General features: G+C 40.7%; 1 protein-coding gene across 3 annotated transcripts in view; it reads right to left on the reverse strand.

Annotated features, from left to right (window-relative positions):
• Positions 1-22397, reverse strand: part of LOC306871111 (FSD1-like protein) — a 34578-nt gene extending 12181 nt beyond the window's left edge. For 2 of the 3 annotated variants that reach the window (XM_079418812.1, XM_079418811.1), the window contains exons 1-6: positions 22261-22366; positions 6968-7063; positions 6296-6427; positions 3438-3539; positions 2947-2969; positions 743-864 (exon numbers count right to left, since the gene is read on the reverse strand). In XM_079418812.1, the coding sequence (XP_079274938.1) occupies positions 743-864; positions 2947-2969; positions 3438-3539; positions 6296-6427; positions 6968-7063; positions 22261-22275 (490 nt within the window). In that variant the 5' untranslated portion in view covers positions 22276-22366. Of the gene's footprint in view, positions 1-742; positions 865-2946; positions 2970-3437; positions 3540-6295; positions 6428-6967; positions 7064-22260 lie in introns of all 3 variants that reach the window. The other variant, XM_079418813.1, reaches the window with a different exon arrangement.
• Positions 22398-23153: the final 756 nt, after the last annotated feature.

The following is a 23153-nucleotide window of genomic DNA, read 5'->3' on the forward strand; positions in this document are numbered from 1 at the left end:
AAATGAAACATCTAAAATGATCTTTATTTGTACAATTTCTAAGAGGAGTACCTTCTTCTCTGCTGCTTGCTTCTTGCGCTGCCGCTGACTCACCTATGAATGGCGCACATAAAGGCGCTTCTGCCAGCGTGCAATCCCGATAAACATACACATACTGTATACACAGAATTACAGTATTTAAGTTGGCTATTCACGCAAACATAATCTGTTATGTCTTAAGTGAACTTTTGGGGAACAGCTGGGGAAGACATCTGATGTGTAACATTATATTAGATCCGTGCAGTATAGTAGGACTTGCTGTATATTCATCAAACTAAGTTTGCATTATTAAGTACTGAGTACCTGTGAAAAGTGACAGGGTTTACTTATTTAGCTGGCATGAAACAAAAGATTGGAGGTAACTTAATAAAGTAGTCATGCCAACACATGAGTCACATGTAATATCTGAGTGTTACGTTTATACTTTTAATATGTTAAATGGCATACTTGAGATGTTTCAGTAAACATAACAATAACATTCCTTTAAATGAATGTTAATATCCTTTGGGTGGGGAAACATTTCTATGATGATAAGAATTATAATCATCATATTTACAGAACAGGTAGATTCTTGTGTCACAGGTTTAATAACATAGGCACAGATGGCAGATGCTGGGTTGGTAACTCACAGGTTGTAGGTTCAAACTCAAGATGGGCTGATCCTGTAATACAAGCAGCTAAATAACATTAGTAATTAGCTTACCCGGGAGGAACTTGAGGCCCTGCAGAAGCTGCCTCTCCTGACTGAAGTCCACCATCAGGTGGGTCATATTATCTGTGGCTTTGGGCTTCATAGTCAAGCGGAAGGCAGGAGCCATTGTGACCCTAAAAGAACAAAATAAAATAGTTTAGATATTTGTTATAACTACAGTTACAAGCTGAGTCATTTCATTGCTCAGAACTTTGGGATCTGTAGAGTGTTGCATTAATGATTTATTATTGTAGGGCAAAACCCATAAACGAGTTTTGATGCAATCAATACATTTTTTAATGGGTTTTTGGTTAAACGCCTGAAAAAAGGTCTGTGGTGAAAACAAGCTCAAGATATTTTCATGTTTTATTCTATGACATAAAATACATCAGTAATACCTTGTGATTTTTTAAATGCTTTACTTGTCTTCAACAGGCGTTTGCTAACAAGTGCCTAAATGGGACTACCAGTCACCAAGCAGGTAAAATCATCTACTCACTAGTTCACTTTAACAGCCTCGTTGTGTTTATGCTCATGTCCTGCAAACTATTCTAACTCAAACTTTCAGGGAAAATGTTTTTAAATAAAGACTCAAAGAGTTGTTGTAAGCTTAACTGGTGGTGAAACTGAAAAGTCATGTAACCGTGGTTTAGTTTGTTCGGAACACAGATGTCCAAACCCGGGCCTGAGGGGCAAAGCTGACCCAAAATGACCTATGATTTGGCCCGCCATACCATATCATGCCATATTGGAATAAAAAACAAGTGGAGCATTTTTTCATTTCTAAATTTTCTTTGCATTTTAACATTAACATTAGAGAACATACTAGCCAACATACAGAACAAATAAATACATTTTAATATATATGGATATAATGAAACATTTACTTTTAGCCCTTGGCCTTTAATCAAGTTTGATTTTTGGTGAAACCTTTGGTTTACTGCATACATTTAGTTTTTTACTTCTGGTGACCGTTGGTAATTATAATGAGAAACAACATGTAAGAATAATACATTTTTATTGGTCACAGAGCGTAATTTCAGAAATAATCAAAGGCCAATGGAAAAATCCCAAGGTGATGCTAACATACCGGTTGGCCTACAAAAATGTCATCGCTGCAGCACTCTATGACCAATGTTCATGTTATATTCACATTTTTAAATGCTCTCCGATATTTTGGATCCCACTGATCAAGTGATTTATATACTTGTGCTTCAGATCTCTGTGTAGCTACGGCAGTTACAAACTATATAACGTTCCTTGCATTTTCCAACCATTCACAGGAAAAAAACACCTTTTTTGCATGCTTCAGAGTCACTATATTTCATAAAACCATAATCAGTTTGTATTCATTTCACTTCCCATATTACAGCCTTCACATAGGTTGGGGTCTATGTAAATTATTTACCAATTTACCAAGGTCTTCACTCTCAAAAAAGTATTTAATGAGAATCAAATTTGTAGTAGTTTCAAAAATTGTTATATATATTTTTTATTAAAGACCATATATGGCAGTTTGCCACGCCAAATAACTAAAGCTACTCACATCCCGCTCATGCCTCGCTCATGCAGTGTGAAACAGGTACTGGATAGCAGTAAAATATAGTCTGTTAGCAAATTGTATTTCATTCGTCTTACTCATTTTTAGCACACCATAGTTTTAGTTGACATCCCCATTGCATAAACAAATAATTTCATCACGATATAGAACTGTGTAATAAGCCTTACCACTTCCAATACTCAGGCTGTATTACATTAAATCCCAATGAATTTAGAGCTACAGCAGACATGCTATATATACTTTTTCATCTTGAAGGAGAGTCTCTGGTTACAAAGCACTGAGGCTGATTACACACACACAAACGGTATACACATAATGTGTATGGCAGAGGCGTAGATCTTATTTAGGTTGCTGTGTTAAATGCTACCCCTTCACTAGCAGGTAACATTACGCTTATTGCTACTAATTGTCTGAGGATCAACTGTGAACACAAAACGACAGCGCACATCCTATAGATATTCAGTGCATACATCACAAATGAAGCATGGCTATAGTGCCTGAATGACCCTACTTAAAGGCACATAGACTGACATAGGGTCAGACACCTGCACCCACACACACACGGGTTGATCAACAGTGCAAAACAAACAATTTGAATGTATGTGTCATGCAGTGGTCACACAACCACATACAGAGAGTGGAACATATACTGTACCTATCTTTGATCTGTTTGGCAGCCTTGAGGATGAAGATAAAGAGGAAGAGAGGAAAAAAGAGCAGGTCGTTAGTATTGCCATGCAGGTGAAGTGTAAGCATGCAATTCGACTCAGTGCTGGACTGGATATACACAACCACAGAAATGCACACACAGAGGGTAAATCAGGATCTTAAACATATAAAGCACACACAGGTTGATGAGCAGTTTAACAGATTGTTTTTTTTATATACACATTAGTTTTTAATAGATTCACATTTAATTAACAGATCATAGAAACATAGACTTCTGTTCTTCATTAGCATTACAATAAGTAGGATTACTATGTATAGTTCTTGTTTAATTCTTGGCATTCTTTGCTTGCAGTTTTTAAATGAGCCACAGAAAATTAAATGGAAATTTGAAAAGACAACAAACCCAGCATTTTAATAAATTAAATAAACGATGCCTTAAGTTGCAAGTATCCTTTATCAAAAACATCAAATGTCTACCTTTGTGAATTCCCCCTCATCTGTAATGTGCAGCGCATTATTAGCAAACTCCAAAAGTTCCTCTGCACTCTCTAATGCATTGGTGCTTTGGGTCAGCTGGTTCTGAAGAAGAGACAAAGGTTGATCATTATTAGTTTTTTTAAAATGATTTGTGTTAGCTGAATATTTCTGGGCTTATTTTTTCTAATTCAGAGTATAATATTTTTCTATACAAAGCATCCACTAAAATAATTAAAACTGGAATGAAAATGAATAAAAACTAGACAGATATTTTTAAACAGCAAGTTTGCACCAACAAAAAAATGCTCCAAAAAAGCCCAGCAGTGGTGTTCCTGAATGAATCTGCATTTTTGAACAAATCAGCTGAGTGAATTATTCAATGACACACCTATAAAGACCACCTACTGTATTAATGCAACTCACTGAAAAACCCTGACCACTAAGGACCTGTTAAGACCTAAATCTAGTTAAGACCTGATCTGATCCCAAGTGAACAGCTGTAACACATTGTCAATTGCATTTGTCTCCAATGCATCTTCAGTGACCACTTGTGCCTGGACCCATCTCATATCTGCTGAGCACAGAATCTGTCACTGTTGTTATTGAGCAAGATAAATTTCATGGTTGTGATTCAAGTCATCCAGTTGTCGGTAAATGGAGTCAAAGTAGTATATAGGTTGCTATTAAGAATTCTCAAATCAAATGCTTCAAGTGTGGTTAAAGAGGTTTAATTGGTCTGATCCACAGATTCTCATGTTACACTTCACTATTACTTTTGCATAAAAGTTGTAGAGAAACATGACATTACTTAAAAAGCTTTACCCTAAATGTCCACTGAACTGGAAGAAATCTGCTCACTACACCAGAGATTTGTTCAGCTCAAGCTCCCTGAGCATCACACACTACCGAAAACTCCTATTTAAAAAAAAACAAGGGCACACAGTGTAAATGACAGATTTACTGTGTAGTTTAGGACACTTAATTGATTAAAATGGGAGCATTCGTGAGAACTCTGAGCTCACATGTAAACCTACAGTAACTGAATGACAGCTTCCGAAATTGTAACTATAAAAAATGGTTTTGCTCACTTTCTGTGTATAATTTATTTAAAACCTTTATTTGTTGATGCAATGAGGGCCAAAATTAAGTCAACGTTATACAATAGTAAAATTACTGTACATAATAACATTAATTTAGTACACTTAAATAGTAAAACATATCTGCCATCACACTGGTAATCAGAATGTTTATAGCAGTGCATCCTTAATATTAAATGTTCTGAAATAGGTAAAAAAAGAAAAAAAGGCTATTACAATAATGGTCAATTTAGGAAGAGGAAAGCCATGTCAATGGCAAATATTAAGACAGTGGTGTATAAGACTGATTCATGTGGACAAAAAAAGTAATAAACCATATGAAACATAAACATGAAAGACACAGAAGCTACAGATAACAAAAACCTTCAAAAGAACCCTATAAAGGTTCCCGCCGCTGTCAGTAATGAAAAACAGCCGGCATGTTTACGTACTGTTATGCGGTTAAGGATGGGAAGGGTGCTGATGGCTAATCACTTATCTGAGCTCATTTCTCTCTCTGGTATTGTTCCTGTTCAGTGGACTTAGAGGGCTGGGCACAATACTGCCATTACAGCACCATGACATCACCAGCCCAACCAAAGCTAACCACACACACACACACACACACACACACACTTATCAGAAACTTAAACAAAAACACTGACTGCATGCACATGCAATCAAAGTTATGCGAAAACTTAGTCTATGATCTTGCTTGAAATATGAGCAGTGCTGGTGTTATTTTATAAGCAGATAAGTATAGGGTTGGGGAAAACTATTTCTGTGATTAATATAGGCTCCTTAAGTCTTGAAAATAATTACAAATACATCTTTCCTGAGAGCAGGCAACTGATAATGGTGTGTGCAGGTGTAAGTGCAGCCGGTACAACGAAACTGTGAATGGTTTATTAAATCATTAGGCATTCACGGACAGATCCTCTTGATACTAATGCTGATCTACACATTAAAAATAAATCTTTCCAATGGTGTTTAGTCATTAACGTTCATTAGTGTTTCTAATGGTGTGACAGAGCAGCATCACCTGGAATTAGTTCAAACTACACAAAGATGAAGCTAAATGTGGCATTTATTATATGTTTACATGACGTTTATCATGTGTTATAAATGTATATAAATCAACAAAGTTATTATAAGATTAATCTGTTCTCTAATTGTCATTAATAAATAATAAACAGAAACAGTATTCTATTGTAAATACAGTTTATGTCTATTAAAGTCTAAAAATTTATGGATAAATGGATGAATTAAAACCTTCAATTTAAAGGGATAGTTCACCCAAAAATGAAAATTACCCCATGATTTACTCACCCTCAAGTCATCCTAGGTGTATATGACTTTCTTCTTTCAGACAAATACAATCAGAGTTGTATTAAAAATGTCCTGTCTCTTCCAAGCTTTTTAATGCCAGTGAATAGTAGTCAAGATTTTGAAGCCCAAAAAAGTGCATCCAGCCATCATAAAAAGTACTCCACATGGTTCCAGGGATTAATAAAGACCTTCTTAAGTGAATCATTTGCGTAGGAAAAATATCTATATTTCAAACTTTATAAACCGTAATCTCTAGCTTCCTATAACTCTCATATGCACATTAATGGGCTCATTTTCATTTTTGGGTGAACTATCCTTTTAAGAAGAATCGGTATTAGGATTGATATTAAACAAATATTATTTGAATTACTTCTTATGTTGATTCTACATTAGTTTGGGGATTTACTACATGTAAATACATGTGCCATTCCCAAAGTTGTTTGAGATAGTTACCTGAAGCTCGTGTGATTTCCGGACTGTTTCCTGTTTGATGGTGTTTGTCATACTTTCCTTCATCTCATCCAGGATGGAGTAAAGCATGTCAAATTCCTCCTCTAAATCCGACACCACCTGTGTGGAGTTGACCTGAAACATGACAAAATTTCAAGGGAAACCAAAATCACTTTACCACCGTTACTATTAAAGTAATTCAAACTTGAAGGATTTTTTTTTTTTTTTTTTGCCAACCCCACTCAACTTGCAGTAACAATGTGACCTAAACTCATTCATGTTCAAAAAGGTTAGGCAACATTCCAATGCTGCTAAAATGCTAAATCTATGGTAAATCATAGTCATGACATAAAAAGTTGAGATATGTATTCATAATTATGAGACAAAACATCATCAGAGATAAGAAATTAAATTAATAGACATTGTTATTATGACAAAAAAGCCAAAACTATGAGATTATGGGACTCTTTCAAAAAAATCTTTCATTTTTTATTTTATAAATCTTGTTTGTAATGACATTTGTTACTAGCCACCAGGATTAGAATACCTCCTAACAACTCTAGTGGTGTAAACAAGATTTGCTGTTGTATACAGTAGCTAATGTATACAGTGGAATACAGTGTTGCTGAGTTTGTATATCATAACTTCATTTTAGAATGCTTTTAGTGTACTCACCTGAACTCGACCCAAAGTGTGATTCAGCGTTTCAATGAAATTCTGGAGTTCCTCATTTTTGTTTGCTAATGTGGCAATTATCCTCTGTAAGGCATCCTGCAAAAAAACAAACAAACAAATCATACTGATGCTCATTTAGCATTTGTCTCTTTGTTTTTTTGTATTTACTGCATCAGTCCTATTGCTTGTCATTTGTTCCTTTGTGCTTATTTTATTGCTGACTGTCTTCAACAATTCCTTGAGAATATTTTACCTACATTAGTTAGCCTTTTCTTCATGTTTCACATGATACTAAAATTGGCATCAATAATTGTGAGATTGCTCAGATATCTAAATACCAGATGACTCTATCACAATTAAAGATTCTGACTAAAGCATCAGCCATATTGTTCATGCACTGATATTGTTACGGGTGTGGTGCGGAGCAAAGAGCGCACGACGAGCATAGAAAATAGTCCTTCTTTTAATCAGGATTCCAGGAGCAGATACAAACAGGGGAGTGCACACACATCAATAATAGCAACAATAACCGACAATCAGACATACTAACACAGGAACTTATAAAGGGACAGATAACGAGGATGGACAGGTGCACACAATGACTAATTAAACTGAACTAGGACACAGGGGAAAACAGAAAACCCGACATGGAACAGTCACAAAAAAACCCAACATGTAACATATCGCCCCCTCCCCGCAAGGCGTGGCCTCACGCCGTAACGTAACAACTGAGGAGGGCGGGTGGGGGTTCTGGAGGAGGATGTGGAACAGGAGGGTGACAGAGACAAGACATGGAGTCCAAACAATAAGTCCATGGGGGAGTGGAGGGTGGGAGGAGCCAAGGGGGAGCCAGGAACAGGAGGAGCCAGATGACGACCCAGGCCACAGTCAGGATGGTGGCCCACGGGGGAGCCGACGGAGGGAGGAGCCATGGTGGAGGAGTGACCGCCGACTCCATGGGACCGACCCACGGCGGCGGAGCAGGTGGAGGTGGAGCCCGAGGTGGAGACGGAGAGCCGAAGAGCCAGGGTGACGCCGAAGATCCGGAGGTCCAAGGCGGAGCAGATGTCTTCGGCGACCTCGGCGCAGGCGGAGATCCGGAAGGCCGTGGCGGAGCCGGAGCGACAGAGGACATAGGTGGAGCAGGAGGGAAGGAGGAGCCCAACGGAGCCGGAGGGACGAAGGGACGGGGCACAGCCCAAGGAGAGTAGTCCTGAGGTGCAGGTAGGGGGACGACTGACCAATGCGGAGCCGGAAGGACGAGGGAGCCCGGTGGAGCTGGTGGACAGACGGGATCCGGTGGAGCCGAGGGAGCTTGAAGGCATGGTGGAGCCGCAGGGTCGCCGGACTGAGGCGGAGTCTGGGTCTCGGAGGCTGAGGGCGGAGACGAGGGATCCTCCAGACTCAACGCCAACAGAGCTGGAGGTCGGCAGACCCGCGGCGAGCCCACGCCACAGATGGTGTGCTGAGGGTGAGCAGAGGGGCTGACGAACTCCAGTGATGAGGGTGTTGGAGTAGGAACTAGATCAATGAGAGGCGGTGGGAGAGGGAGGTCGGGTGGGATAATTTCCCAGAAATCCAATACAGGAGCTGGCTTCAGGATGATTGTGTCAGTGTGAAAGTTAATGAGGTTTCCCAGGTCCAGTTCATGCTCACCCTCAGCGGTGGCGCCGTGGGCGGGGCGTTCCATCGCCCCCGCGATCTCCACAGCTTTCTCCACCGTCGGATGCACTGCCGGCTCTCGCACCTGGTCAGACGTTTGGGGCTCGGGCTCCGGGACGATCGGCAGCTCTGTCGCTCCTGATGGCGATGGCTCAACGACCGCGGCAGGCTCTGGCTCTCCGTCTGCGGTGGGCTCGGGCAGCTCCGCGCTGCGGGGTGGTAGTGGACTGGGCGCTGGGTCCCGAGTGGGGCTGGTGTCATTCTCTGCGAGGTCCACGGTGAATTGCGATTTGCAAGACACCAGCACCCACTCGATAAAGGCGGCGAGGCTCTCTCGAGGGCCGTCCCCGGACAACTGCCGCCGTGTGGTGATGTTAAGTCCAGCTTTGTAGAACGTGCAGAGGCAGTAGTCCGGGAAGTGTGTTAAGTTGGCCAGGAACAAAAAATCCTCGGTGTGGTCCTCGAGAGAGCGGTCCCCCTGCTCCAGCAGGATGACGAGGGCAGCGGGATCCATAATAAAAAAATAAAAAACTTGGCAAAAACCGGGAAAATAAAACGGGGGAAAAACGCAGCAAACTTGCTGTTTTGGTCGGTTATTATGTTACGGGTGTGGTGCGGAGCAAAGAGCGCACGACGAGCATAGAAAATAGTCCTTCTTTTAATCAGGATTCCAGGAGCAGATACAAACAGGGGAGTGCACACACATCAATAATAGCAACAATAACCGACAATCAGACACACTAACACAGGAACTTATAAAGGGACAGATAACGAGGATGGACAGGTGCACACAATGACTAATTAAACTGAACTAGGACACAGGGGAAAACAGAAAACCCGACATGGAACAGTCACAAAAAAACCCAACATGTAACAGATATGGGAAGGCGTAGAACAGTGTCATGAAAAGGTTTTTGCCCCCTTCCTGTTTTGTTTTTTATTTTTTTGCATATTTGTCACTCTTAAAAGATTCAGATCATCAAACAAATTTTAATATTACACAAAGATAATGCAAGTAAATACAACATACAGTTTTTAAAAGATGATTCATTTATTAAGAGAAAAAAAGCTGTTCAAGCCTACCTGGCCCTACGTGAAAAATTAATTACCCCCTTCCTGTTAAATCATGAAAGATCTGTGATTAACCAGATTTTACAACCCGAATTCCAGAAATATTGGGAGGTTTTTTTTTATTTGAATAAAATGAAAACTACAAGACTTTCAAATCACATTTTCATTTTCAAATATTTTATTCACAATAGAATATAGAAAACATAACAAATGTTTAAACTGAGAAAAATTACACTTTTATCCACTAAATGAGCTCATTTCAAATTTGATGCCTGCTGCAGGTCTCAAAAAAGTTGGCACGGGAGCAATAAAGGACTGAAAAAGCACAAAATTTTGAAAAGATTCAGCTGGGGCAGCATCTAGCAACTAATTAAGTTAATTGACATCAGGTCTGTAACATGATTAGCTATAAAAGGGATGTCTTAGAGAGGCAGTGTCTCTCTCTCTCCAATCTGTGAAAGAGTGCGTAAAAAGATTGTGGAATACTTTAAAAACAATGTTCCTCAACATCAAACTGCAAAGGCTTTGCAAATCTCATCATCTACAGTGCATAACATCATCAAAAGATTTAGAGAAACTGGAGAAATCTCTGTGCGTAGATATGTCCGAAGACATTTGTTGGATGCCCGTGGTCTTCGGTCCTCAGACGACACTCATCGGCATGATTCTGTCATTGACATTACTAAATGGGCCCAGGAATACTTCCAGAAACCACTGTCGGTAAACACAATCTGCTGTGCCATCTGCAGATGCCAACTAAAGCTCTATCATGCAAAAAGGAAGCCAAATGTGAACATAGTCCAGAAGCGCCGTCTTGTCTTGTGCGCCAAGGCTCATTTAAAATGGACTGTTTCAAAGTGGAAAAGTGTTCTATGGTCAGACGAGTCTAAATTTGACATTCTTGTTGGAAATCACGGACGCCGTGTCCTCCGGGCTAAAGAGGAGGGAGACCTTTCAGCTTGTTATCAACGTTCAGTTCAAAAGCCAGCATCTCTGATGGTATGGGGGTGCATAAGTGCATACGGTATGGGCAGCTTGCATGTTTTGGAAGGCACTATGAATGCTGAAAGGTATATAAAGGTTTTAGAACAACATATGCTCCCCTCCAACATATGCAAAACCACATACTGCAGCTATTACAACAGCATGGCTTCATAGTAGAAGAGTCCAGGTGCTGAATTGGCCTGCCTGCAGTCCAGATCTTTCACGTATAGAAAACATTTGGCGCAACATTAAACGGAAAATACGTCAAAGACGACCACAAACTCTTCAGCAGCTGGAAACGTATATCAGGCAAGAATGGGACCAAATTCCAACACCAAAACTCCAGAAACTCATAACCTCGATGCCCAAACTTCTTCAAACTAATTTTGAAAAGAAGAGGAGATGCTACACCATGGTAAACATGCCCCCGTCCCAACTATTTTGAGACCTGTAGCAGGCATCAAATTTGAAATGAGCTCATTTTGTGCATAAAATTGTAAAATTTCTCAGTTTAAACATTTGTTATGTTCTCTATGTTCTATTGTGAATAAAATATTGGCTCAAGTGATTTTAAATTCTTTTAGTTTTCATTTTATTCAAATTTAAAAAGCGTCCCAACATTTCTGGAATTCGGGTTGTAGAAGAGTTAAATTTCACTAGCCAAGAAATCACTTAAATAGAACCTGTCTGACAAAGTAAAGCATGCTTAAAGAGCAACACATCATGCCACGATCTAAAGAAATTCAAGAGGAACAGATAGTTGACATGTATCAGTCTGGAAAGGGTTATAATGCCATTTCTAAGGCTTTGGGACTCTAGCAAACCACGGTCAGACCCATTATCCACAAATGGAGAAAACTTGGAACAGTGGTGAGCCTTCCCAGAAGTGGCCGGCCTACTAAAATTACTTCAAGAGCGCAACAACGACTCTTCCAGGAGGTCATAAAAGAACCCAGAACAACATCTAAAGAACTGCAGGCCTCACTTGCCTCAATTAAGGTCAGTGTTCATGATTCAACAATAAGAAAGAGACTGGGCAAAAACGGCATTCATGGGAGAGTTCCAAGGCAAAAGCCATTGCTGACCAAAAAGAACACAAAGGCTCATCTCACATTTGCCAAAAAAAATATCTTGATTATCCCCAAGACTTTTGGGCAAATATTCTGTGGATGTTACGGTGCTGTGCGGAACAACGAACGCACGACAGGCAGAAACAATTAACTTCTCTTTTAATCAGAGATCCAGGAGCAGATACAGACACAGGAGTTCACACACATCATAATAGAAACAATAACCGACGGTGAGACTAACAAAGACAGGAACTTATAAAGGGGCAGATAATTGGGAAGGACAGGTGTACACAATGACTAATTAAACTGAACTAGGACACAGGGGAAAACAGAAAACCCGACATGGAACAGTCACAAAAAACCCAACATGTAACATATCGCCCCCTCCCAGCAAGGCGTGGCCTCACGCCGTAACGTAACAACTGAGGAGGACGGGTGGGGGATCTGGAGGAGGATGTGGAACCGGAGGGTGGCAGGGAATAAACCTAAGAGAGTCCAAACAATAAGTCCATGGGGGAGTGGAGGGTGGGAGGAGCCAAGGGGGAGCCAGGAACAGGAGGAGCCAGATGACGACCCAGGCCACAGTCCAGATGGTGGCCCACGGGGGAGCCGACGGAGGGAGGAGACATGGTGGAGGAGGGACCGCCGACTCCATGGGGCCGACCAACGGCGGCGGAGCAGGTGGTGGTGGAGCCCGAGGTGGAGACCGAGAGCCGAAGAGCCAGGGTGACGCCGAAGATCCGGAGGTCCAAGGCGGAGCAGATGTCTTCGGCGACCTCGGCGCAGGCGGAGATCCGGATGGCCGCGGCGGAGCCGGAGCGACAGAGGACATAGGTGGAGCAGGAGGGAAGGAGGAGCCCAACGGAGCCGGAGGGACGAAGGGACGGGGCGCAGCCCAAGGAGAGTAGTCCTGAGGTGCAGGTAGGGGGACGACTGACCAATGCGGAGCCGGAAGGACGAGGGAGCCCGGTGGAGCTGGTGGACAGACGGGATCCGGTGGAGCCGAGGGAGCTTGAAGGCATGGTGGAGCCGCAGGGTCGCCGGACTGAGGCGGAGTCTGGGTCTCGGAGGCTGAGGGCGGAGACGAGGGATCCTCCAGACTCAACGCCAACAGAGCTGGAGGTCGGCAGACCCGCGGCGAGCCCACGCCACAGATGGTGTGCTGAGGGTGAGCAGAGGGGCTGACGAACTCCAGTGATGAGGGTGTTGGAGTAGGAACCAGATCAATGAGCGCCGGTGGGAGAGGGAGGTCGGGTGGGATAATTCCCCAGAAATCCAATACAGGAGCTGGCTTCAGGATGATTGTGTCAGTGTGAAAGTTAATGAGGTTTCCCAGGTCCAGTTCATGCTCACCCTCAGCGGTGGCGCCGTGGGCGGGGCGTTCCATCGCCCCCGCGATCTCCACAACTTTCTCCACCGTTGGATGCACTGCCGGCTCTCGCACCTGGTCAGACGTTTGGGGCTCGGGCTCCGGGACGATCGGCAGCTCTGTCGCTCCTGATGGCGATGGCTCAACGACCGCGGCAGGCTCTGGCTCTCCGTCTGCGGTGGGCTCGGGCAGCTCCGCGCTGCGGGGTGGTAGTGGACTGGGCGCTGGGTCCCGAGTGGGGCTGGTGTCATTCTCTGCGAGGTCCACGGTGAGTTGCGATTTGCAAGACACCAGCACCCACTCGATAAAGGCGGCGAGGCTCTCTCGAGGACCGTCCCCGGACAACTGCCTACGTGTGGTGATGTTAAGTCCAGCCTTGTAGAAGGTGCAGAGGCAGTAGTCCGGGAAGTGTGTCTTGTTGGCCAGACACAAAAAATCCTCGGTGTGGTCCTCGAGAGAGCGATCCCCCTGTTCCAACAGGAGGACGAGGACACCGGGATCCATAATAAAAAATAAAAAACTTGACAAAAAACGGGAAACAAAACGGGGGAAAAACGCCGCAAACTTGCTGTTTTGGTCGGTTATTCTGTTACGGTGCTGTGCGGAACAACGAACGCACGACAGGCAGAAACAATTAACTTCTCTTTTAATCAGAGATCCAGGAGCAGATACAGACACAGGAGTTCACACACATCATAATAGAAACAATAACCGACGGTGAGACTAACAAAGACATGAACTTATAAAGGGGCAGATAATTGGGAAGGACAGGTGAACACAATGACTAATTAAACTGAACTAGGACACAGGGGAAAACAGGACATGGAACAGTCACAAAAAACCCAACATGTAACAGTGGACTGATGAGACAAAAGTTAACTTTTGGAAGGTGCGTGTCCCGTTACATCTGGTGTAAAACCAACACAGCAATTTAATGAAAAGAACATCATACCAACAGTCAAACATGGTGGTGGTTGTGTGATGGTCTTAGGCTGCTTTGCAGCTTCAGGACCTGGATGACTTGCCATAATTGATGGAACCATGAATTCTGCACTCTATCAGAAAATCCTGAAGGAGAATGTCCGGCCATCAGTTTGTGACCTAAAGGTCAAGCGCACTTGGGTTATGCAGCAGGACATGGATCCCAAACACACCAGCAAGTCCATCTCTGAATGGCTCAAGAAAAACAAAATGAAGGATTTGGAGTGGCCAAGTCAAAGTCCGGACTTAAATCCGATTGAGATGCTGTGGCATGACAGTCCTTTCATGCTTGAAAACCCTCCAATGTGGCTGAATTAAAACAATTCTGCAAAGAAGAGTGGGACAAAATTCCTCCAGAGCGATGTGAAAGACTCGTTGCCAGTTATTGCAAACACTTGATTGCAGTTGTTGCTGCAAAGGGTGGCACAACAAGTTATTAGATTTAGGGGGCAATTACTTTTTCACGTAGGACCAGGTAGGTTAGGACAGCTTTTTTCCCTTAATAGATTAAATCATTATTTCAAAACTGCATTTTGTATTTACTCGGTTTATCTTTGTGTAATTAAAATTTGTTTGATGATCTGAATCAAGTGTGACAAATAAGCAAAAAAAAAAATAAATAAATAAATAAACAGGAAGGGGGCAAAAACTTTTTCACATTACTGTATGTTACTAAACTACCTATTTAAAACCATTTTTATTTTGCGTGTCTCACATCTTTCTTTCTTGCATGACACAAGTCTTGACGAGGTCTCACTTTGCCTGGACAATGCCTTGCAATGTGGCCAGCTTTTTAACATGCATTGCACTTCTTGAACCTCCAACTCTCTTATTTCCAGTTCCAGCCCCTCTTGTTTGCACTGGTGCTATGGAGAACCTCTGAGAATTTTGCCTCTTACCTTTCTTGCAGCTATTGCAATGTCCTTTTTTTGAACATTTTGCTTATTGTTTTTTTTTTTCCCAAATTAAACACAACATACAAAATACACTGCCCTATAACATGCCTCAGACCTGAAGTGCAACAAATAAGCAGTAAATAAAATTAAACAAGAAAACATAGAAAGCTAGATTATATCTAAGCATTCTGTATGGCAAAGTCTTTCTTGCAGTGGTCTGTCAACTCAACTTTGTCAGGTATATGAACATCAACTTAATGCATCAGCCACCTTTACTTCTGTGGATTTTGCCATTTTGGAATATTTTTTTAATTGGGAGACTGCTAACTCGTAGGGCTCATCCATACATTTTCAATCTCTTTCATGTTCCCTGTAAGTCAAAAACACACTACTTTTGTGTTATACTTGTAAACGGAATACTTAGTAATGTAAACTTGCAGAGAAGACCAGAAAAAGACGATCTTCAGCAAGATGATTTAATGAAATTGTGCTATTTCAGTTATCAAGTCTAATGACCAAAGGATATGTTGCTTGCCCACATTTATTTGATGACACATCAATCTCGAGTTAATTGATATTACATCACTGCATTATCCAAAAAAATCTATTAAATTGTATATATTTAAAAAATATATTTTTTTAAAACCTATTCATATGCCTTTGCTATTGCTGTGCTATTATAAAGCCTTTTATAAATTTTACCTATTTAATATATATTCATCTCTGTCCTCTAAGGCTTGTTCACTGTGTCCCATATGGCAACTCATGTGGAAACATCTCAGATGCTCTGCTTGAGGAATAACACTGGGTTTTATTTGCTATGCAATACAGAAATACAATACAGATTGTCTTTAAAAACTAATACCACCAAACAGAGATCAATAAACCCTGACAAAATTGACACATTTTGATACCAGGTCAATAATTGCTACCACAGACAGGGAGCTATAAGAGATGGGAGTTGGTCATTTGAAGTCTGCAGCACAGATGTATTATTTTATCTGATTGCTCTCTAGTGAACCATCACAAGTTTGCAGAGTTTGCAAGTTCACTGTTGGGATTGCTTCCACTTGTGAACTTGTGCTGCTAACAAATGCTGGCTCTGCTAGATAATGCAGTGCTAAAGAATGTGCCTGCAAGACATTCTTTACATCTCACAGAGTCAAATACAATCTGTAGTCTCATAGATAGTTTATAGACAAGCTATCATAAGAGTATAATTTTAATTTCCTCATCTAGTTTAATTTCAATTTATTTATTTTTTTGATGATGCTTGCTCACTTCACTATAAAGTATGCACACACAGGCTGCAGTTTTTTAAATGCCCACTGGTGTAATTAATAACAAAAGCTTCTGAATTCTCCATATGGTCCCTTTAAGGAGAAGTGCAGTAATGCCACCGCTGCAGGTTTCTATGACATGGCTAAATGCAAACTAATCAAATTTCAGTGGAGGGACAATCCTCTGGTCAATGGAGGAAAATAAGCGAAAGGAGAAGCTTGTGATCCTGTAACTTTGTGGATCAGGTAAGTCGCCGTAATTCAGAGCAGCTTAAAGGGGACCTATTACACAAAATTAACTTTTCCTCCCACTCCTTTTTTATTCTCCATAAATCATGTGTTGCCGTGTCAAGCAGTGTCGCAGAACAAGGCTTCGTTCACAGAATCTATACAAAGTGATGTCACAAAGACCAGCACACAACTGTTGTTGGACAACGCCCTGTTAGCACAGAGAACTTAGTTTAGTACTAGACTAATAGTACTAGTACAGGACTAGATCTGCTAAGCATTCTGCTGCAGAGCAAGTATGTACTTGTTAATTCATTTCCAGACAAGCTGCTGTGAGAATGTAAGAAATGCTGTATGAATAGCCATGCATAAATCCTATATCAGATCTAGACAGGTGGAGCTGGGGGAGGTAGAGGGTTTCCGGGAAACCTGCTGCAGGACCAGCTTACAGTGAGCACTGAACCTGACTAAAAAGCTAATTAATTAAATTAGAATCTCCAAATATTTCTAATTAAGTCAGAATTTCCACAAATTAGAATGTGGTATTGTGCTATGGGCTGAATTTTATTTAACAGTTTACACACTGCCTCCAAAACTTTCATCCGTCATCGATTTTCTTTGTTTTTCCGCATCCAGCAAGCATTTTGGCAATTGTAAAGATTATCCACTTCGTCTCGCAGCACAAAGCACTGGAAAGATCGTTGCACACTGAGTTCACAGAAATTGGTGGTCTTCTTTTTAATATGTGGCTCTAATATCACTAGTAGCAAAACATCAAACTGAGCCACTGCATCCTGAAGTAAACTTTGAATCGCCCCTGATAATCCCACTGCTCCTTATTAAAGAGGGGGGAACTCTCTTTCCTCTCTATGTATCAGGATTGGATGGACCCAATATTTTCTTCCTCTTTTTAAGAAGCGAGAGGACAACAAAATCATCCTCTCTGCTTGAAGACTACATTTAGTACTGTTTTGTGAATTTTTTCGCAACAGAGTAATTAATACGCATCGAACTCAGTATGCAAGGTTTCTGTGCGTGATGACATTTTTAGGATGACGAATACGAAAAAAACGCATGCGAAAATTTCGGACTCAGTGTGCAAGGACCTTTACAGTGTACTTACACAAGAAAATAACTTTGATATAACATAGGTTATGGTTATCTTTAGGGTTACTAAGTTATTATAATAAGTACACTGATGTAGAACAGGACTATTAAATAAAGTGCAACCACTGTATTAGCATTTGTGAGATTCTGTGAGTTTCAATTTGCGTCACTGGCTTTTTTTAATACAGTCATTCCAATTTAGAAAGTGTCACTACCTAGACCATGGTCTCTTTAGAGATGTTAAAGGGCATGTGCTTCACATCCTAACTGAGGGTTATAATCCTGCTAATGATGAAATCCTAGAACCTCATCACACTTGGCTGCAAACCACCCAAGTGCACGCTACGCCATCAGAACAGCATCATCCACAAATAGCCGCTCAACAACATCCAGGGCCTTCCAGTATCTTGAGGTGAATATCATCCACCCCCTGCACCTTGCCACTCTTTTAACTTTTTAACTACCTCACCAACTTCAGTCAAGGAAATGGACAATGACTGCCCTGGGTCTTCCATCCCAATGTTAATGTATGCATCAAATCAAACACACTGCTTTTCAAAGTATTCTCTGTTTGATAGTGTGTGCAGTAGCTTCCAGTGTCCAGTGTTTACACTACTTCTCTTCAGAAGTTATAACCAATTAAAATAACCTTATTTTCTGCTCCTGGAGACCCACTGAGTTTAGCTTCAACTTTTTTTGGAAATAGGCTCCTTTTACAACTCCCCAAGAGATAAATAGTTGAGTTTTACCGCTTTTGAATCCATTCAGCCGATCTCCGGGTCTGGCAGTAGCACTTTTAGCTTAGCTTAGCATAGATCATGGAATCGGATTAGACCATTAGCATCTCGCTCAAAAATGACCAAAGAGTTTCGATAATTTTCCTATTTAAAACTTGACTCTTCTGTAGTTACATCGTGCACTAAGACCGACGGAAAATGAAAAGTTGCGATTTTCTAGGCTGATGTGGCTAGGAACTATACTCTCGCTCCGGCGTAATAATCAAGGAACTTTGCTATCGTACCATGGGTACGGCAGGCGCAATGATATTACTCAGCGCCTGAAAGTAGTCGCCAGCTAGGTAACTAGTTATGATATAGCCGGGGACTGCTTTCAGGCGTTTTTTGATGATACGAAAGAATCCCGCATCCAAAGAGCACCGATTAATGGATTTTTTACACCCCAGAAGCACTTTTTTGCATAACTGTGAATATTCTGTAACTGTTTGCAAAAGATGTTTTTTAAGATCCACAGGAAAAGGCAACTATCTGTAGTGATAAATGACCATTTTGTCCCTTAGAGTAGGGCGTATTTCATTATTAATGCATTAAAGCATTAATGAATGCAGTGTTAAAAGCTGATGCTGTGTGACCCTCGTGGAGGTCGAGCTGAGCTACTGTTTCATGTCTCTGTTGTTTTCTGTCAAGCAACAGCAATTATACACATATGCATATCATATGCATTTGGAACAACATGAGGGTGAATAAATAATGACAGAATTGTCATGGAATTTATTGAAGAATGTTAAATAGAAATGTAACTGGTACTTGTAACTGTACCCTACCAACACTGAATTATTGATACTACATCCACAGGTTTCTGTACAAAATTCTTAGTGCTTGCAGGAGAGGCCGGTCGAAGAAACCCAATATGCATGAATAACAGAGAGGAGTAAATGCTTATCAGATCAGACACTGTGAGAGAGAAGCATGCCATGATTAAGCAAGCTGAGGGATTAGTTCAGCAGAAAGGACAATCACTCTCAATGAACTAATATTGATTTATTTCTTAAATATAAAATATATATACTACACTAAAGATATGGAATCATACTATTATCAGTATAGATATATGTTTACAAAAAAGATTTAAAAATACATACTCAAATGCACACATGAAAAACAATAAATACACAAATGTGTTCACAAATTTCTAAATATTTTCAGATGTGTTCATCTGCATTTTCAAGCGTTCACATATTTCTCCGAAATTGTTTTGCTGAGGTAGCCAGTTGTTTTGTTTAATGAAATTATGCATGTTGGAGATCACACCGTTATGCAAAAAGGTAGCACAAGCAAGATATGAAATATAGGCTACCTCATATGCTAGGCTATGTCACAATATAACTCTAATTATAATGTACTGCACAACTATTTCCTCTCAATATAAAACACAAAAACATAAACATGCACAGGGGTTAATAAAACACCCTCTTGACAGGGATGACAATTTTTCAAGCACTGTACAGATACATACAGAAAGTCAACAATAGGGTCGAGACTGAATGACGAAGCGTAAACTATTTTGGTCAGACGGTCCCTAATTCCCTCAAATCCACACCACACTCTGTAGTCTGTGTCCAGGAGAGAGTGCTAGTTAAGGATAAAGGCTTCTGGGCCTAATCCAGAGAGACTGCTCTCAGATTCAGACTCTAATCACATAGACACATCAAATACACAACCTTTACATTAGCTGCTTTTGTCCCAGCTTGAATTTCCTAAAACAGAAGTAATCGACTGTGTCATTATCAAAGCTAGGAATGCACAATATGCATCTGAACTGGGCTGAATGCATCAGGTGCTCAACGCAAAATCACAAAACCGTGTTTCTCAAATTAAGGGATTTCAATTTAATTTATTGTTATATGAAGAACACAGTAATACTATCTATAGCAATACTGATTTTTTTACGTTATGCCTTCACTTTTGCTACTCTTCAGATGCTTTTATTGTTCTACCTTCGTGCCAGACCCAAATTTTTGATCTTCAACTATGAAAATCAATCATAAACATATTTGGTTACACTTTATTTGAAGATGTCCTTGTTACAGTGTAATTATACAATTAAATACTGAGCAATATTAATTAACAACATGATAAACTTCTCAACATGACTTGCATTTAAGACTGCTGAGGAGAACAAGTCTGTTACTATATTGGTTAGGATTACAGTTTGGTTTAGGGTCAGCTGCATTTAATTATGCACAAACTACTGTTAGTTCTATAGTATGTAACGTAATAAAAATAAAGTGTTACCAAATACTCATTATTACATGTTTAAAGTCGCAATGACATAGAAGTAGCGACAGATCTTGAAGTCAAGAACATGCTTGAGATGAAATATGAGACAATGGGACATGTGATGTGTGAAGAAAAACTAGAAAAATAACCAAATAAACATCATGTGAGCAGGCGCTTTAAAGGAATATTGGCACTGGTGTTTGTCTCGATCTGTTGAGGATGTTTGCCATTCAGATGAGTTTTAAAATGGCTAAAGATTTCACACACTTGTAACTGTCTGTCTGTCAGCTTGCAGTTCCACAACTCTAAGCGTAGTCAACACAAAACTATTGACAGCCAACTGCAATGGGAAACATGAGAGGGCATAGCTGACCTAGTTCAGACATATAAGTCAGATTTGATTCTAACAATCTGTAATTTGCTCTTTGACCACCCCAGATCCACACCCTGAAGGCACCAACAAACAATAATGTCCACCTTTGTAATAGATTCACATGCTTACACTTTATCACTAAGGAGTTTATGGAGGCCAGTAAACCTGATCTAACTTTCAGGGGCTGCAATCTGATCCCCTCAAATTTCCTGACTGCCGGACTCCAGATGAGATGGATTTTGAGTTCCAGGTGAATAGAGCGGCCACCCGTTGAAAAGTCCAATGTTACACCCTGCATCGCCTTTGAAATCAGACTCTTTTGAAGACCCACTTCCTGACAATACAGTCAGATTGCACTCAGCAAATATAGATTATTTATATACAATACTCTCCCAATTGATTCAATAATAAAAACATGACCACAACGAAGCAGCATAATAATTACCGCATTATAATTAGTCATTACACACCATGCTAAACTTCTCAACATGACTTGCATTTAATACTGCTGAGGAGAGAGTAAGAGCATTCACTAATATACAGAGATTCAACACACCCTCGAGACAAAGATGACTTCGACTGCTTCCTCGAAGGTCTATCACAGCTATCATAACATAATGTGGAAGAGCAGCATAGGAAGCAGGAATTAAATGTTTAGAGATCTGTTTCTGTTCATGTGCATACTGTTATCTATTCCTCACTTCCCCTCTCTTTATCTTTAAGTAAACATGGGAGCGCAGGTGCTCTGCAATTACAAAAACTTATGGCATACAATACTTACTACTCTTATGCAACCTGTATCGTTCATCAACATTATACATTTTACAGAATGGGACACAAAGTTGAGCTATTTATATACAGCACAGAATATAGCCTATTCGTGTTATGCAACAAGGGCTCGGTCCAATGTAACGTTTTTACAACCGGCAACACAAAACACATGGGTGCCAGATTCGGTCTAATATAAATCCTCTTCATGAATATAGCTGCCTACAGCTACAAGTCAAACACTATTTTTAAAACGCCAATGTCAATTCATAAAGGCCTCAAGGCCAGATGACAAATACAGTGAATACGGCGGATTCGCTTACGCTTCTTTGGTTTGAATGTAAAGCAGGGTCTATTTCCAGAGCAGGGCGATTATTAACGGTGCTGCCTATAAAAGCGATGATAAAGTAATACACACATGATTCCATTACAATGGACATTTCAGCTATTCGATTCCATCTAAACACTTTAAATGTTTGCCACTTACTTTCTGAGAGTCCATTACGAGGATCGCAGAAGACCTGACTTCAGCTCATGAACTGTTGAGAATGTCGCCAGCTATGAAGGCGCTCGATGATTCCCTCTGGAACAAGGAGGATACCGAGCATGCGCAGTGTGTCTCTCTCACAGAGGACTACAATACGGCAATCTATGCGGCATTACGTCACCAAAGTGTGCGGACTCGTCTCGGAGGAGGACTGCACCGGTGGAGCCTGGTCGGGTTACACACCAGGGGACCTTCTCCTCTGGCTGTACACATAAAACATAATGTCAGTATATGTTAAAATATTGACTGAAGTATGTTTAAAGGCACAGTTCACCCAAAAATGAAAATTTTGTAATCATTTACTCACCCACAAGTTATTCCAAACCTGTATGACTTTATTTTCTCTGTTGAGCACAAAAGAAGATATTTTGAAGAATGTTGGTAACCAAACGGATGTAGCCATTGACTTTCATTATGGAAAAAAAGGAAGTCAATGGCTTATTTTATAGCTTATTATTCACATCTGCAGGATATCCACCTCCTATAGCTACTGAACTACAAAGTTCAAATCTGGAGGTCATGAAAACTTGAGCATCACTGAATGTCATGAGTTAAAAGTCACATCTCGACAGGCACTGAGTGAAATCTGAAGATGATGTTGGATTTGTCAAAAATTACCAACAGCTACCAAATGGTGAAGAGTTCCTTAAAAAAATTTAGTTATCCAACAATAATAAAAAATAAAGAATAAGCTACTGTCAACACAATAGCATGTTTAAACAGCTAAGGTCTATCCACAAATAAGGTGACTAAATCTACCCAGCACATAATTAACTTGAATCAATTCACAAAAACACACCGGTCTGGAACAGAGTAAAACAGCACAAAGATCA

This window comes from Barbus barbus, assembly GCF_936440315.1.
Source record: "Barbus barbus genome assembly, chromosome: 6".
Lineage (NCBI taxonomy): Eukaryota > Metazoa > Chordata > Actinopteri > Cypriniformes > Cyprinidae > Barbus > Barbus barbus.